The sequence below is a fragment of the Taurulus bubalis genome, assembly GCF_910589615.1.
Source record: "Taurulus bubalis genome assembly, chromosome: 1".
In the NCBI taxonomy this organism is placed as follows: Eukaryota; Metazoa; Chordata; class Actinopteri; order Perciformes; family Cottidae; genus Taurulus; species Taurulus bubalis.
This window is the reverse complement of record NC_136589.1, coordinates 45,972,027-45,986,654: the sequence shown is the minus strand read 5'-3', so window position 1 is coordinate 45,986,654 and position 14,628 is coordinate 45,972,027. Positions and strand designations below refer to the sequence as shown.

Sequence of the window (14,628 nt, the reverse complement as noted above, 5' to 3'; positions counted from 1 at the left end):
AAGAACATTTTAGGGCACAGACTTCAATATCTAGTCACCTTGCCCTTGGACAATCTGAATGTATTATTGTATTGCGTGTTTTTAATTTTTATTTATTAAAAATACTTTTGGATTGGGCATGGAAGACGGACTGAATTAAGTCTCATTTTAATAAAAGGCTGATAATCTATCCTATTAGTGAAAGCAATATAACGGTAAGCTTGGATTTCCGGAGAATTGTTCCGTGACTTCATTGCTGTCTCCTGGTGGGATCGACATATTTGTCTGCGGGACCTGAGGCGTCCAGAGAAAAGCTTGTCGCTGGAAAACACTGCTGTGTGCAAGCTTGTTGTTTCTGCTGATATTTGTCACGGTTGATGTCTGCTTAAAATGGACGTGTCCAACAACCGTAACCTCTCACCTGGGACGGCCCTAAACCCCACGAAAGAAGTGACGCTTGCCCCAACAGTCCCCAACAGTTCAAGGCTTCCCGGTCAGTGAGAACACGATGAGAATCAGGAGTGTTTTTATGACCCATCCCCCGTCAGTGGAATTTTGTTCCCAGGACTGCCTGGCATTCCTCACTGCTGCATCGTGTGTGTGTGTGTGTGTGTGTGTGTGTGTGTGTGTGTGTGTGTGTGTGTGTGTGTGTGTGTGTGTGTGTGTGTGTGTGTGTGTGTGTGTGTGTGTGTGTGTGTGTGTGTGTGTGTGTGTGTGTGTGTGTGTGTGTGTGCATACACAGTCCTGCTGGTAAGAGATAGCATATCACATGCTGTTGTTATTGTGGCATGGAAAGATAAGGCATCCATCCGTCTCACCTGTTTATTCCCCCCCTCTTGCTCCATTCACTCTTCCCTCCCGCTCCTTGTGTGAGTGGGTGGCAGGGGGACTGCCCGGCTGCTGACAAAGCCGTTGCCATGGTTATGGGTGAGAGTGAGGGGTAGTGATGACATTGTTGTCTCTGAACTACTAAAGAGAGAGTGGTAGACCAACCGAGATGGAGAGAAGGTGACTTTGTCATAAATGGAGGGGTTGAACTAGTCTGTTAGTCAGGAACCCAATGAATCCGCTACTGTACGTACCAGTCGCTAGTCTCATCCAGTCACTTTATAAACCAGCAGGTAAACCACTTAAGACACAGTCAGTAACTTGCTGAACCCAGTTTAAGGTGCCATGAACTGGCAGGCTGGCCACCAGTTTAAAGGATGATTCTAGTTGATCACCATGTTGACTTTCTTTGATTTTGGTTTTAGTCGTCTTGAATAAAAGTGAAATCACCTCTGTGGGTGGAGCACGGATGTATAAATTGGTGAAAAAAAAGAATAAACAGATTCATTGCTAATGAAAAAAGTCATGGTTCTGGATTTGTAGGCCCTGAAACTCAACTGTATCTCCTCATAATAACTTTTGGGGCCGAATGAATACAACACGTTCCACCACAGCTACAAATGTTCTGTGTATTTCCATTGAGAAACTTTCTGTTTTTCTCTTTGCTCTCCTCATGTGATACATACTTCTGTGGAACAATCAGAGTTCAGCAACATTTGAAACAAAATTAGTTCTTTATGTTTAATCTGATAAAGCAGATTAGTTGTGTAATTTATAATTACAAAAATAAGATCCACATTTGAGTAATTGTAGTATTTACTACAGTAAGACTTACTAAGTCGATACAGCTGTTGACTCGTTAAGTATTAGTGGCTCAGTTAGTCCACCAGTAAGTAGTATGGTTTATTTAAACACCCATTCGTCCTGTTTACATCCCGGGTAAATAGATACCTGATAGTCCCCGTTCATGAGACCTGGGTCCGATAGTGTAAAGGCCAGTGCCTACTGGATATAAGGAAACCTCCTCATATTACATAGCTGACTCGGAATGTCTCTAACTAGATTAATGACTACATTTTCTGCTTTCTCCACATGGTGAAGGTGTCATGGCCGCCCTGTTTACCGAGCTGCCCTCCTAGACCTGCCTGGTATCTAGATACACATACCGTAACGTCCCCACAATCCACACACGCCCACTCCGAGGGATGACGACCTCCCATCTGAACGGCCATGTCGCTGAGGAGGGGGGAGGAGGAGGAGGAGGAGATGAAGAACTGAGGGGAGGACCGCAGCACCGGGAGATGGCCGTCGACTGTCCGGGAGAGCTGGGCAGTCGAACGCTGCCGGTCCGACGGTCCGCACAGCTGGAGAGGATACGACAGCACCAGGTACACACGCGCACACGCACACGCGCACGCACACGCGCGCAGGTATAATGTTCATTTAAAAACAACCAAGGCCGTGCAAACCTGGAATGGGAACTGACTAATAGAGTAGAAATAACAGACCAGTGTGCTGACCAGTGCAGTCTTTGCGGTGGCGGATAGTATAGTAGTAGTATGCTCATTTACACTTTCAATGCCCTAAATAAATAAAATATCTGACTTTAGTTACTTTGCCGTTTAGGAATTTAGAAACAAAACACATGATACACTTATAAGATACGATGAATTGTAAGAACGTTAACTACCCCAAATGTTTATATCATTAAAAATGAGCCTCTCCATGACTACCATTCTGTGCAGTAGACCAATAGGGGCATATGGGGCATTTTTCCCATGCACACCTGTAAACATGGCAAAGAGAAAGAACGACTTAGTGTTCCACTTCTGTAAAGTTGGGAGACTCACAACTCACATAAATTGATTGGTCTAAGTAGTTGCAGTAGAACCATATTTATACTGACTTTCGGTGCCATGTTTGGGTAAAGCTGCTTCCTACATATCCCATTATCACAACGCAGTAGCTGTGCCTTGTGAACGTCCATTTCCTTGAAGTACCGTTCATACTATATTGGTCTCGTCTGATAGCGGACGTCATCATCTACACACAGGAAAAAAGACCGTGCCGACCTTCACTGCTGCGTGACTGTGAACGTGATTTACATAAGCAAAAATTGCTGATATATACAGTATATGTGTGTATATCACCTATAGTCTCCCACAGTAAACATCTCCACAAACAATGTTGTGTTGAAAGATTTGAGAAAAACATTGTGTTGGCAATTTGTATTATGATTATTTTCTATCGGACTTTGGTCTACAGTTTTAGATATGACGAACAAAGCAGAAGCAAAAAGTTACCTCGTTTCTAAATGAATAGAACGTGAACAAATATTGGTTGGTTGTTTTAAGGTCCTCCCAGGTGTCAGCTGACCATCGCCTCGATTGTCTAATGTACAAAACGACCTTTCAATCAATTTCTTTTCATCAAAAGTGAGACAGAAGAGTGTTGTTTTAGTGTTATTTTACGATGTAAACTGAGTGCTGCACGGTCCAAGACATCAACAGAGAAGTGACCGCCTTTTCAAAACACCACTTGCATTTCCATCTATGATGCCTTTGTGTGTCCGTACGTGCGTCAGGAGGATCTCCGCCGCCGCAGAGAGGAGGAGGGTCGGCAGCTGGACCTGAACGCCTCGCTCCGACTCAGGAAGCTCTCCCAGCATCCCCACATCGGCATCGACAACCCCACATTCCTGCAAGACTCGCACACACCGCAGCAGCCGCCGCTCGGCACTCAGCACACACACGCACTGCTGGGTACAAACACACATATTGAGCCAATTGTCGTCTTTTCTCTTGTGACGCTATAGTCGTGTGTGTGTGTGTGTGTGTGTGTGTGTGTGTGTGTGTGTGTGTGTGTGTGTGTGTGTGTGTGTGTGTGTGTGTGTGTGTGTGTGTGTGCGTTCGTTCAGAGTTGGAGGAGCTGCTGCTGTCACTGAAGCAGGTCCGGGGCTGCCTGTCCGATCAGCAGAGTCAGAATGACGTGGAGCTGGTTTATGCACTACTAAACAAGGTAACGTGAAGGCAGCTGGATGGAGAGCGCCCCGGGTCAATAAGTAATTGTGGTATTTTTACGACGCAGAAGCGCTTTACAAAGAGGGTGCGGTCACCGCCGTCTCAGCTCGAGCATCCATGACAACAGAGGCCTGACCAGATTTGTACAGTTGGCATGAAGGATCGCGGATGGGGAGGAGGCAGGCCGGCGGCTAAACATGGACAATTCAAACAGAGTCTACGGATCTCTTTTGTATTAAATATTACTTGAGTTGGATATTTTTATGCCCAACGCTAACAAATAATTCAGTGTTTGTCCCGGAACGTTGTAGCGATCGTCAGCATCAGAAAGCTTTGAAAGGGCTTTTGTGGCTGCAGGGAAAAAAAATTTCTGCCTCCTTTCCAAATTGTCCTGTTGGGGTGGAGTTTGCGGCACCGAACATTGTTGACTAGTCAAACACTAGATGAACCCTTTACATTTCCTCTCGCCTGTTTGTCCCAAGGGTGCGTAGAATACTGGACCTTTGGAATGTAGCGACGAGGACTGTACATGAAAAGGTTCATGTTCAGGTTTACTTATCTAATTTACTTAATTAATTAATACACTCTGCGGCTGTAAATATAAATATATTCTCCAGTTAGTTGTATTCTATTCTATTTTATTGTGTATATATATATGACTTTATTTTAATTTGTATATATCTTTCATCCCTGTTGCTTCTTTATATATTTGATCTTTTATCTTGTGTGTTTGTATCTTCAATTGTAAGGCGCTACTGATGACGACAAAAAAATGTCCCCTTGGGGATTAATAAAGTATATATTCATTCATTATTCATTCATTCATTCAGAGCTTTGAAGATTAATTTATAACCTTGACATTCTAATTGTTGTGACTAATAATCGTTATGTAACATACATAAAACAAATCAGCGACGGCTCACCGCTTTCTCACCACTCTGGCTTTCATTCCGCGTCGTTGTGGAAATGTTCGTGACTTGGAATGATGGACGCGGCGTAAAATGAGACTTTAATCGTTTGCTTGCTTTTCCTCGCGTCCGTTTCTCTTCTCGTGCACTGATTCATTTGAACTTTCAACGTGCTGAATGGGCCAAAAAGTAGCCATCAGGGGCCGACTAATGCCTAAAAACAAAACACTTTTTTTTTTTACTTAGAAAGTCCCAAATCAAAAACGTATATTAACTGAAACTCTTTAAAGTAATAATTTAATTGCATTTTGATTTCCCTTTTTAAACAATGTAACCACAGGCATAGGGGGACTTTCAGATACTCACCGTGTCTTTTTTGTTCTCCTTCAGTCTGACTTCCAGTCAGCGCTGAAGATCCACAATGCTGTGGCCACCAGCATGCACCGACCCTCTCCTCCGTACCCACAGACACAGCAGGCTCTTCAGCTGGCCATGGAGGTATGTCATCGCTTACTTCATTTCACATTTTCAACGACACAATTCTCGCCGCATCATGTTCATCAGACAGAAAGCTAACGCACACACAGTCCAGGTCAGCGAGTATATACTGTAATAACGAGGTTGGAGACAGAGCAGCTCTGTTCAGCATCAATTAGAGCGGTGTGCATCGCACGCACACACACACACACACGCACGCACACACACACACACACACACACACACACACACACACACACACACACACACACACACACACACACACACATTCTTGTCAGCCAAGTCTTTTATGTTGCAATCACATTTTAAAACAACAGCCCGTTCATAATGAATGCTGCCGTGGTCAGTTTGAGCTCAGACTCAATGATTCATCAGGAGGAGAGAGCCGCTTGGCGGACGGACGGACATGTTGTAACTCTGTGAAGTCGGCTCTCCTCATGGGCGACTACCAGACGGCACCATGTCGAGGAGAACCCGCTCAAGTGAAGGGGACATCCAGGCTGCTCGTTGGATCAGTGCTGCAGATATTGTATTCTCTGCCACAGAGTTGAGTCGGCGAGCTGTCGGAGCTAGTCATGGCGCGTTTCAGTGGAATCTCATTAAAGAGCAGCGCATTATTTCTGCTCCACGTTGGCATCTCCGCCCCCTGCCCCGCATTTGGCTTTAAAGCAGGAAAAGCTTTCAGCTTCCACACTGCACTGCCAGAAACATGCTCCTTTGTCACTGATAACGAAGTGGAAAAGAAGTGATGAGAAGATATAAACGGGCCCTCTAAATACCGTACGAGCGTTTCTCCTCTTAGCTTGACTTCATATTAGGTGCAGATTGGAACTATTTTTTCATTCTTACCCATTTTGAAAATTGGGGACAAAACAACTCTGAAGAATAGTTTCCTTTTGAAATAGTTTTTTGGGACATTTGGAGTCCAGTGCTCCAATCCTCTTTAGACTTTTCTTTTAGCGTTCTCAACTTCATTCTCTCGCCTTTAAAAAATAATATATATATATATATATATATTCCTGCGTGTGCACACGGCCCTGCAGTCTCGTGCCCTTTAATGGAGTCCGGCAGGGTGTTTAAACGCTAACTAGGATGAACTGTACTTTCAAGTTACGAGGATAATGGAATTCATCATTTGTGAAGAACAGGTCTGCGCTTCAGGAACACATCGTGAGCCTGACGGGGACCTTTCTCCAGAACAAATTAAAGTAAAAAACTTATGAGCTTATTTCTTTTTAGAGAGCAGCACGTATATCATTTAGAGCATAGATGGGTCCTGTCGCATTTTAAACAAGCCTTTGCTCCATCAAATACATCGCAAAATCACTATTATGTTCATAAATGGCTGCACTTGCTACGCTGATAATATGCCAATATAATGTGCCCGTGATGATGTTTTTTGTCGCCACGGTTTCCAGACCAGGAGTCTCATCCAGTCGAGTCAGAACAAAGAGGGCCTGGAACTCCACAGCCTGCTGTCAGACACACACATCCAGGTAGAGACACGCAGGCGGCTTATTAGGGAAGACACCTGAAAATCATTGCTCCAGACCTGTCGCTGAGGTGTGTGTGTGTGTGTGTGTGTGTGTGTGTGTGTGTGTGTGTGTGTGTGTGTGTGTGTGTGTGTGTGTGTGTGTTGTGCAGTCATTGCTCCTGGCCCATGACAGCATAGCGGAGACGGAGATGCAGCCTGAGCCGCTGCCCTCCGAGGGAGAGACACTGACCCAGTGGGGAGGAGAGACTGTGAAGATAGTTCGCATAGAGAAAGCCCAGGACATCCCGCTGGTAAGAGGCGCTTGAGAAGGCAGCTACATGGAGAGCTGACCTCCTGCCACAATTACTGGGGTCTTTTATTGCTTTAATTGCACTCAATTAAATCATCTTTCCAAACTAAACCCAGTAGTTGAACTGAAGATAACACAGGCAAATACTTTATGAATGTTCTGCCTTGTTTTGTTGCTCTCCGTAAAGCATATCATGTGATTTATTTCAGTAGAATCTCTGATTCTCTTCTTGTAAAGTACCAGCCTGTTCTTTCCTGCGGTCAATGTACAGCACGTGATATGCTGTGAATAACTAAGACATGCCGTAATTCCACTGTGTTTCTGTAGGGGGCGACTGTGCGAAATGAGATGGACAGTGTAGTGATCAGTCGCATCGTTCGAGGGGGAGCAGCTGAGCGGAGTGGACTTCTATCAGAAGGAGATGAAATACTGGAGATCAACAGCATAGAGATCAGAGGAAAAGATGTCAACCAAGTCTTTGACATACTTGTAAGTGTATCCACAGTTCCCATAGTTCCTGGACCTTCACTAGGTGGGAACAGAGTGATTCATGGAATACATCAGTGTGAAGAATGAACATTATTCAAGTTCTGCTGGTTTGTTTTAAGTTTTTTAGTGTTCTCTTTAAGTCAGTTATCTGTGTTTTTATTTATTTATGGTGAAACCTTTATGCCAGGACCACCTTGTAAAAGTAATCAAAAATTTCAATGGGATTATCCTGGCTAAATCAAGGTTAAAGAAAAGTGTTTTCACTTTCAGTAGTTATATTATCTTTACCATATGCGTTTACATGCATGTTCAGCCTTGTCATATCGTCACCTTCCTAAAATAATGGCCTGAGTAATTTTTTGACAAAAATTATTTTCTTGCCTAAATCATCTCCTCATGGTACTGGCCAAAATGTCCTACATCCTCAGTTGAACAGATCATGTGATTCTACCCCTGTAGTATAATGGTCTATGTCAAGAGTGTGACTTAGGCCATTTTACAAGCTTTTCAAGATGGCATTGTGAAGATAGCATTTAAGCTAGCAATTTAGTTAGCATTTTTGCCAATGAAAATCTCACTCGAACATAATATTAGTAATCATAACATAATTTGACCGTTATTACAGTATGTCTGTTGTGCAGTGTCTAGAGGCAGCTTGTGAACCCCGATTACATTGGTATTTGTTTTTTGTGTTTTCTGAAAAACCTGAAAAAATTACTTAGGCCATTATTTTGACTAGGCCATTTATTTTTAACATTTAACTTTTCGGCACATTCTACCTCCATCCCACTGATTTGTGATTTGTGTCGAGATGATTAAAGGTATTAAAGGTAAATGTTTAAAGGTTCGATGCAAAATGCATAGTTTATAATAGCGTGTGTGTGTGTGTGTGTGTGTGTGTGTGTGTGACAGGCGGACATGCACGGCCTGCTGACCTTCGTGCTTATTCCCAGTATTCAGAGCAAACCTCCTCCCGTCAAAGAGTCTGTGGTGAGTACCGAGTCATGAACACCCGAAGGCTCGAGGATGAGCAGATTTCAAAAGGTGTCGGCTGAAGTAAAAATGTCTTGACTTTTTGTTCCCGGCCTCCTCTCTTGCTCCTCCAGGTCCACGTGAAGGCCCATTTCGACTACGACCCATCAGATGACCCCTACGTGCCGTGCAGAGAGCTGGGCCTGTCCTTCCAGAAAGGAGATATTCTCCACATCATCAGCCAGTCGGACCCCAACTGGTGGCAGGCGTACAGGGACGGAGACGAGGACAACCAGCCTCTAGCCGGACTGGTGCCAGGTACTTTCTTCTGTCCGTGTTGTTGTTGTCTTGGGTGTTTTTTATAAGAGCATTTGAAGGCTACTTGGTCAATTATGTTGCTCTCATATTCTCTTTTCCTCCTCAGGGAAGAGTTTCCAGCAGCAGAGAGAAGCCATGAAACAGACCATAGAAGAAGACAAGGAGCCGGAGAAGTCTGGTCCGTTGCTCTCCTCGCTGCACCGTAACCATGATAGCATGCTGTACAGTCTTTTTAGTGTACAATGTACAGAATGTAGATTGTTGTATCTTTTATTTAATGACTGGACTAATGTCCAGAGGAGCCGCAGGAAATACCTGATTCACTTGAGGGAGTTTGTTGGTGCCCAATTTTACAGTTAGCTACCGAACAGGAAACCATTTCCCACCACCACACATTCATAAATTCCAAAACTCAAACTAAAATAATTGCTTTAGTAAAGAACACATGTTCCTTTTGGCTCAAAAGTGTGTGTAAATGCTTGTTTACAGGGAAGCTGTGGTGCGCGAAGAAGAACAAGAGGAAGAGAAAGAAGCTGCTGTACAACATTCACAGGACCGATGGTAGGACTTTCTGTGGCTTGTAAACTGCTCGTAAATGTAGTAATGGATGACCAGCTGTGAAGAATATTGGAATATTATAAAATTGAATTGGGCATGAGTGGGTGTCTACGACGGCTTATTAGGGCCATTGTATGTTAACAGAAAAATGATGAGGGAGGGTGAGGTGTACTCTGATTTAACTGGATTAAAGTGGGACATTTACGAGAAAACTCTTGTAAGTATATGTGAAAAAACACAAAACCTCTGAATATGTTCAGAGTTCTAAGTAAAATATGAATGCCGTCTGAATAGCATCTATACAGTAGTATCTTAATTGTCGGAGCAAAGCTCCTGAAAGATACATTTACAGGCTTTCTTTGTTCTTTTGTGAACATAGATAAATACTAATGCAATTCATATGCTTTGCACTCGGTGGCTCACGTCCTCGGTGTGATGAGGTTGATCCAACCTTGCATTCCCCCCTCATTATTTCTTATTTTAGTGTCATCACCATTCACAGAGTCTAAATACAGAACTATTTTTCTAAAGAAATGAAATCAACTGTTTGCTCCTGACTTGCTGGCTTAAGCCTCGACCAGTTCATCTTGGATACGTCATCATCTTAGTCATTGTTTCCTCTCTTCTGTGATAGACTTAGTTTCTGCGTCTAATCTCTCCTTCCAGTATCTCCCCATTATAACTTTCTCATTCCGTTCTTTCGGTCCATTTGCCCAGACATTGACAACGAGGAGATTCTCACCTACGAGGAGATGGCTCTGTACCACCAGCCGGCCAATAGGAAGCGGCCGATTGCACTGATTGGTCCAACCAGCTGCGGGCAGGTGGAGCTGAGACAGAGACTGCTCAACAGTCAACCAGAACGCTTCGCTGGAGCTGTACCCCGTAAGACCAACACACGCACACACACACACACACACACACACACACACTGTACACGATACACATGCTTTATGTGTTTGTGGATATACTAACCTGTGTGTGTGTGTGTGTGTGTGTGTGTGTGTGTGTGTGTGTGTGTGTGTGTGTCTCTCTTGGTCTCTCGTAGACACCACGCGGAGCCGTCGGGATTGCGAGCTGAGTGGTCGAGATTACCACTTTGTGTCTCGTCAGACCTTTGAGGCAGAACTGTCAGCAGGTACGGTTTCATGTTACTCGATACTCTGACTGTCAATGGATTATTTAGAGTGACATTCTTCACTCGGTGTCCAACTGCTCGTTTTTTTCACCCGTAAAGGACCAGCTCCGTCCAGGGTGTACTCAATTTCACTCATTCACAATTGACAAAATATAATTCTCAAGCGATCACGCTAAAAGTATTTAGAAGTCTCATTTATGAGTCGAGACTTAGAAAATGTGCTTTACAGGTGAATGTGGGAGCAAGAAAGCCTCAACGGCATCTAATGGATAATTTGCAGCATATAGTTGCATCCATTCTCTCTTGATTTATTCCCTCAGTAAACATTGTAAACATGAGTTTATGTCTCAATCTCTAGTTTCAAGTCTTCTTCTATTTAGTAAATTATGGTAATTTAGAGTCAAACAGACCATAAAGCAGGGGATTCTTTAGGGCGAGGCTGCCTTGTTATTAGAAAACTTCGACCCTTTCGCAGTGTGTTTTAAGTTGATGAAGGTTAATGGTAACATTTTGGTTGCTTTAACTTGTCACACTCAGCAGTCAGTTGTACTTGGCTGCACCCTCTAGTCTAGAGTCCCTTCTGGTTGCAAAAGAACTATGTCTAGGTCCACTTCTTATACACAGTATGTGTGTGTGTCTCTGCACATTAATTAAATGATGCAGCATCAAACCCTCAGCCTCTGATTGATGCACGTGTGCATGCGGCGTAACTTCCTCCATCTGCTTGTGAGGACACGCCCATGTACGCAGACGCTGTCCGCCCTTCCATGGTCACAGTGCAAACAGGAACTGCTACTCCATGGTGTGGTTGGTTCCAAAACGTATCCATGAAAATGGATTGTGACGGTATCATAAGCCCCTCACCAAATGGAGCCAGAGAGAAACAGTATGATTTTCCGGTTGAATTAAGCAAATGAAAGGTTCCAGCATGACAGGAGATGGCGAGCGTCACACCCGCTGCTATAGAGGGTGTGTAACTGTCAGAATAACGCCATAGACGACCCGTCCTCGTCCGGACAAAAGGACATGGCATCAGCACGAATGACGGTCCCCCTCTGCGGTCTGTTCCCAGGGAAGCTGATCGAGTCCGGGGACTTTGAGAAGAACCTGTACGGGACGAGCACGGACTCAGTGAGACAGGTCATCAACACTGGAAAGATCTGTGTGCTCTGTCTGCACACACAGGTGAGTGAACACACACACACACACACACACACACACACACACACACACACACACACACACACACACACACACACACACGCTGACCGAGCACCGCAGAACACTGGCTAAAAGGTTTGTGGTTGAATCCTCACAGGTGTGTGTGTGTGTGTGTGTGTGTGTGTGTGTGTGTGTGTGTGTGTGTGTGTGTGTGTGTGTGTGTGTGTGTGTGTGTGTGTGTGTGTGTGTGTGTGTGTGTGTGTGTGTGTGTGTGTGTGTGTGTGTGTGTGCAGGCTCTTAAGGTGCTCAGGAGTTCTGACTTGAAGCCTTACATCATCTTCATAGCTCCGCCCTCCCAGGAAAGACTCCGAGCCCTATTGGCTAAAGACAACAAGAACCCCAAGGTATTCATTCTTCTACTCTGCCTGTTTACTCGCGGTCACAGGTACATATCACCGGTGTTTACATCTCTCTGTTTGCCTCGTGTGTGTGTGTGTGGCGGACAGCCCGATGAGCTGCGGGACATCATTGAGAAAGCACGGGAGATGGAGCAGAGCTGCGGTCACCTGTTTGACGCCGTCATCGTCAACACGGACCAGGACAAAGCCTTCAACGAGCTGCTACGACTCATCAACAAGCTGGACACTGAACCCCAGTGGGTGCCCTGCTCCTGGCTACGCTGAGAACACTCTCTCACACACACACACACACACACTCACACACACACACACACACACACACACACACACACACACCAGTCACAGAGAGTCACGACGGAGTACACGTGTCTATTGGTCCAACACAGGACGCTGTGTGTTGCTGGTACCGCCAGGAGAGGACAAGTCTTTTGAGAGTTGGAAAGATATGAAGTTGTAGTTTCATGGGGAATCATCACAATATTACAACCTAAAGTTGTTCATTTACAATACAATGTCTTAATATTAGGATATAAAGTAAAAAAAAGAAAGAAAACAACCATCATATTATAAGATAATGTAGTTTTAGAAGAAAAAGTTCAAATATTATGAGCTCAATTTCTAATTTTACAAGAAAAAGTCAAGACTATTAGCAAAAGTCATAATCATAATATTCTGTCATAGTATTACCAAATAAAATTTAATTTTTCATTTGAAAAAGCCTTACGAAAAAATCCTACATATTTGGGGATAAAGTTGTGATTTCACTTGAAAAAAAACAATATCAAGTACAAAGTAATAATATTACAGAGAAAATGTAGTTATTGTTCTCCTGTATGTTTGGATATAAACCGTGCAGATTAGTTTCCGTGCAGGTGTGTGTTGGTATAGCCTGACTCTAAACAAAATAGTTCTAGTGTACCGGTCCAGTTGACGTGGGTGTGGAGCCGTGGACTACATGTCCTTTTATACTACAATTATTATCATAGAAGTATTGATGTATTATTGAAATGTGCCTTTTCTTGTAATTCCAGCTTTATTCTCATGACAACCAGACTTTTGTCTTCTCTTTCCATTGACCCTAATACTACTCCGTTGTACTGCAGAGAGTACAGGTAGTTGTGTGTGTTTGTTTGATGGTCCTTGAGGTGTGTGTCCAGCTGCGATGTTTATACGACTCATCTCTTTCTCCTCGTCAGTTCTCAGTGAGACCAAAATATGGACCTGGAAAAGTCTCCTCTTCTTCTTCTCTCTGAGCTCTTTCTCCTTCATTACGCACCCTTTGCCTTCACTCTGTCCTCATTTCAACCGTTAGGATTGAAAAATATTTAAGATATCACAGTCACAATTATTTTTAACTTTTTGCAGTGCCGAGAATCTGTGTAAAAAAAAACAAATATGATTTTGTGTTCATACTTTTTAGTTTTTGTATTCAGTAAGTTGGCCCCGAGCACAGATGAGGCCCCCGGTGCGATGTGAAAAGTCACACACACTTAGATTCATAAAGTGCTAATTTAAATCCACACTGAGCCATTATTGCTACGAAGAACGCACACGCACACGCACACGCACACACACCAGAACAGTGCATTAGACGCTGACTTCCCCCAGAAGTCTTTTCACTTGTGGCCTGAAGCTGCAGCCTTCTTCACCCTGACTGACAGTTGACTGACTGGTTTCTGAGCGACTCTCTGGGTGAAATCAAACTGTTGCAATTGACACTTAAATAAAGGACGCAGCACTTGATATTTCCTCTCTGACCGGCTCGTCTGCTAACTCGTTCCATCTCATCACAGCTGACGCCTGAGCGGGTACAGGAAACGTGAGCGTTGTAGTTTTTAGTCGTGATGCTGAAGTTATTATATATTTAGTTTGAATGGATATATTTAGTGTGTGTGTGTGTGAATGGATGTGTGTGTGTGCCTGTCTTTGAAGACAGCAAAGTATTATTATGACCTGAAATAGACCTGACGAATGATCACTCATCACTGGCTAGAGCATTTATATATTTGTAATATTGAAAAATAGATTTATGATGTCCAGAATGCACCAATAGGATTGCAAGTTTCACCTTTTGCCTCAACTGCCATTGGTCCAGGAGGAGGGGGCGGAGCTAAGCGGAATTAACTGTATTGAATGTAAAGTTAATTGATACCACTTGTTGTTTATCAGACATCACTTCTTTCTGAGTAAATCTGCTTTTTGTATGAATATTCACAATGAATAAATAAATAAATAGATGATTGATAGAAGATGACTGACTGTTTTCTTTTGTTCTTTTTCGGTTTCTTCATGTAAATATTAAAAAAAAAGATTGCCTAATACCATTGATGTACAGTGGCCTGCTGTTGATGTTCAGTGTTCTTGCCTTCAAATACACCAAATTAAAATACACAGTATATTACAGTATTTTTTGTGAGAACGCTACAACACTGTTAGATTTTGGCTAACATTTTCGACACCAGGTTATTATGTGACAAAAGAAAATCCCTCACGATCTTTATCAGTGACTGGAACAGGTGGAACGTCATCACACGACCTCAGTGAGGAACACCAGGC

General features: G+C 43.5%; 1 protein-coding gene across 1 annotated transcript; it reads left to right on the top strand.

The window, feature by feature from the left end:
• Positions 1-2,072: 2,072 nt before the first annotated feature.
• pals1a (protein associated with LIN7 1, MAGUK p55 family member a) lies at positions 2,073-14,315 on the top strand. Its single transcript, XM_079224028.1, has 16 exons — positions 2,073-2,195; positions 3,392-3,569; positions 3,725-3,825; positions 5,126-5,233; positions 6,652-6,729; positions 6,878-7,018; positions 7,345-7,506; positions 8,419-8,496; positions 8,613-8,796; positions 8,903-8,974; positions 9,286-9,357; positions 10,072-10,239; positions 10,403-10,492; positions 11,565-11,677; positions 11,947-12,057; positions 12,160-14,315. The coding sequence occupies exons 1-16, from the start codon at positions 2,109-2,111 to the stop codon at positions 12,334-12,336; spliced, it is 1,920 nt and encodes a 639-aa protein (XP_079080154.1). The 5' UTR covers positions 2,073-2,108; the 3' UTR covers positions 12,337-14,315.
• Positions 14,316-14,628: the final 313 nt, after the last annotated feature.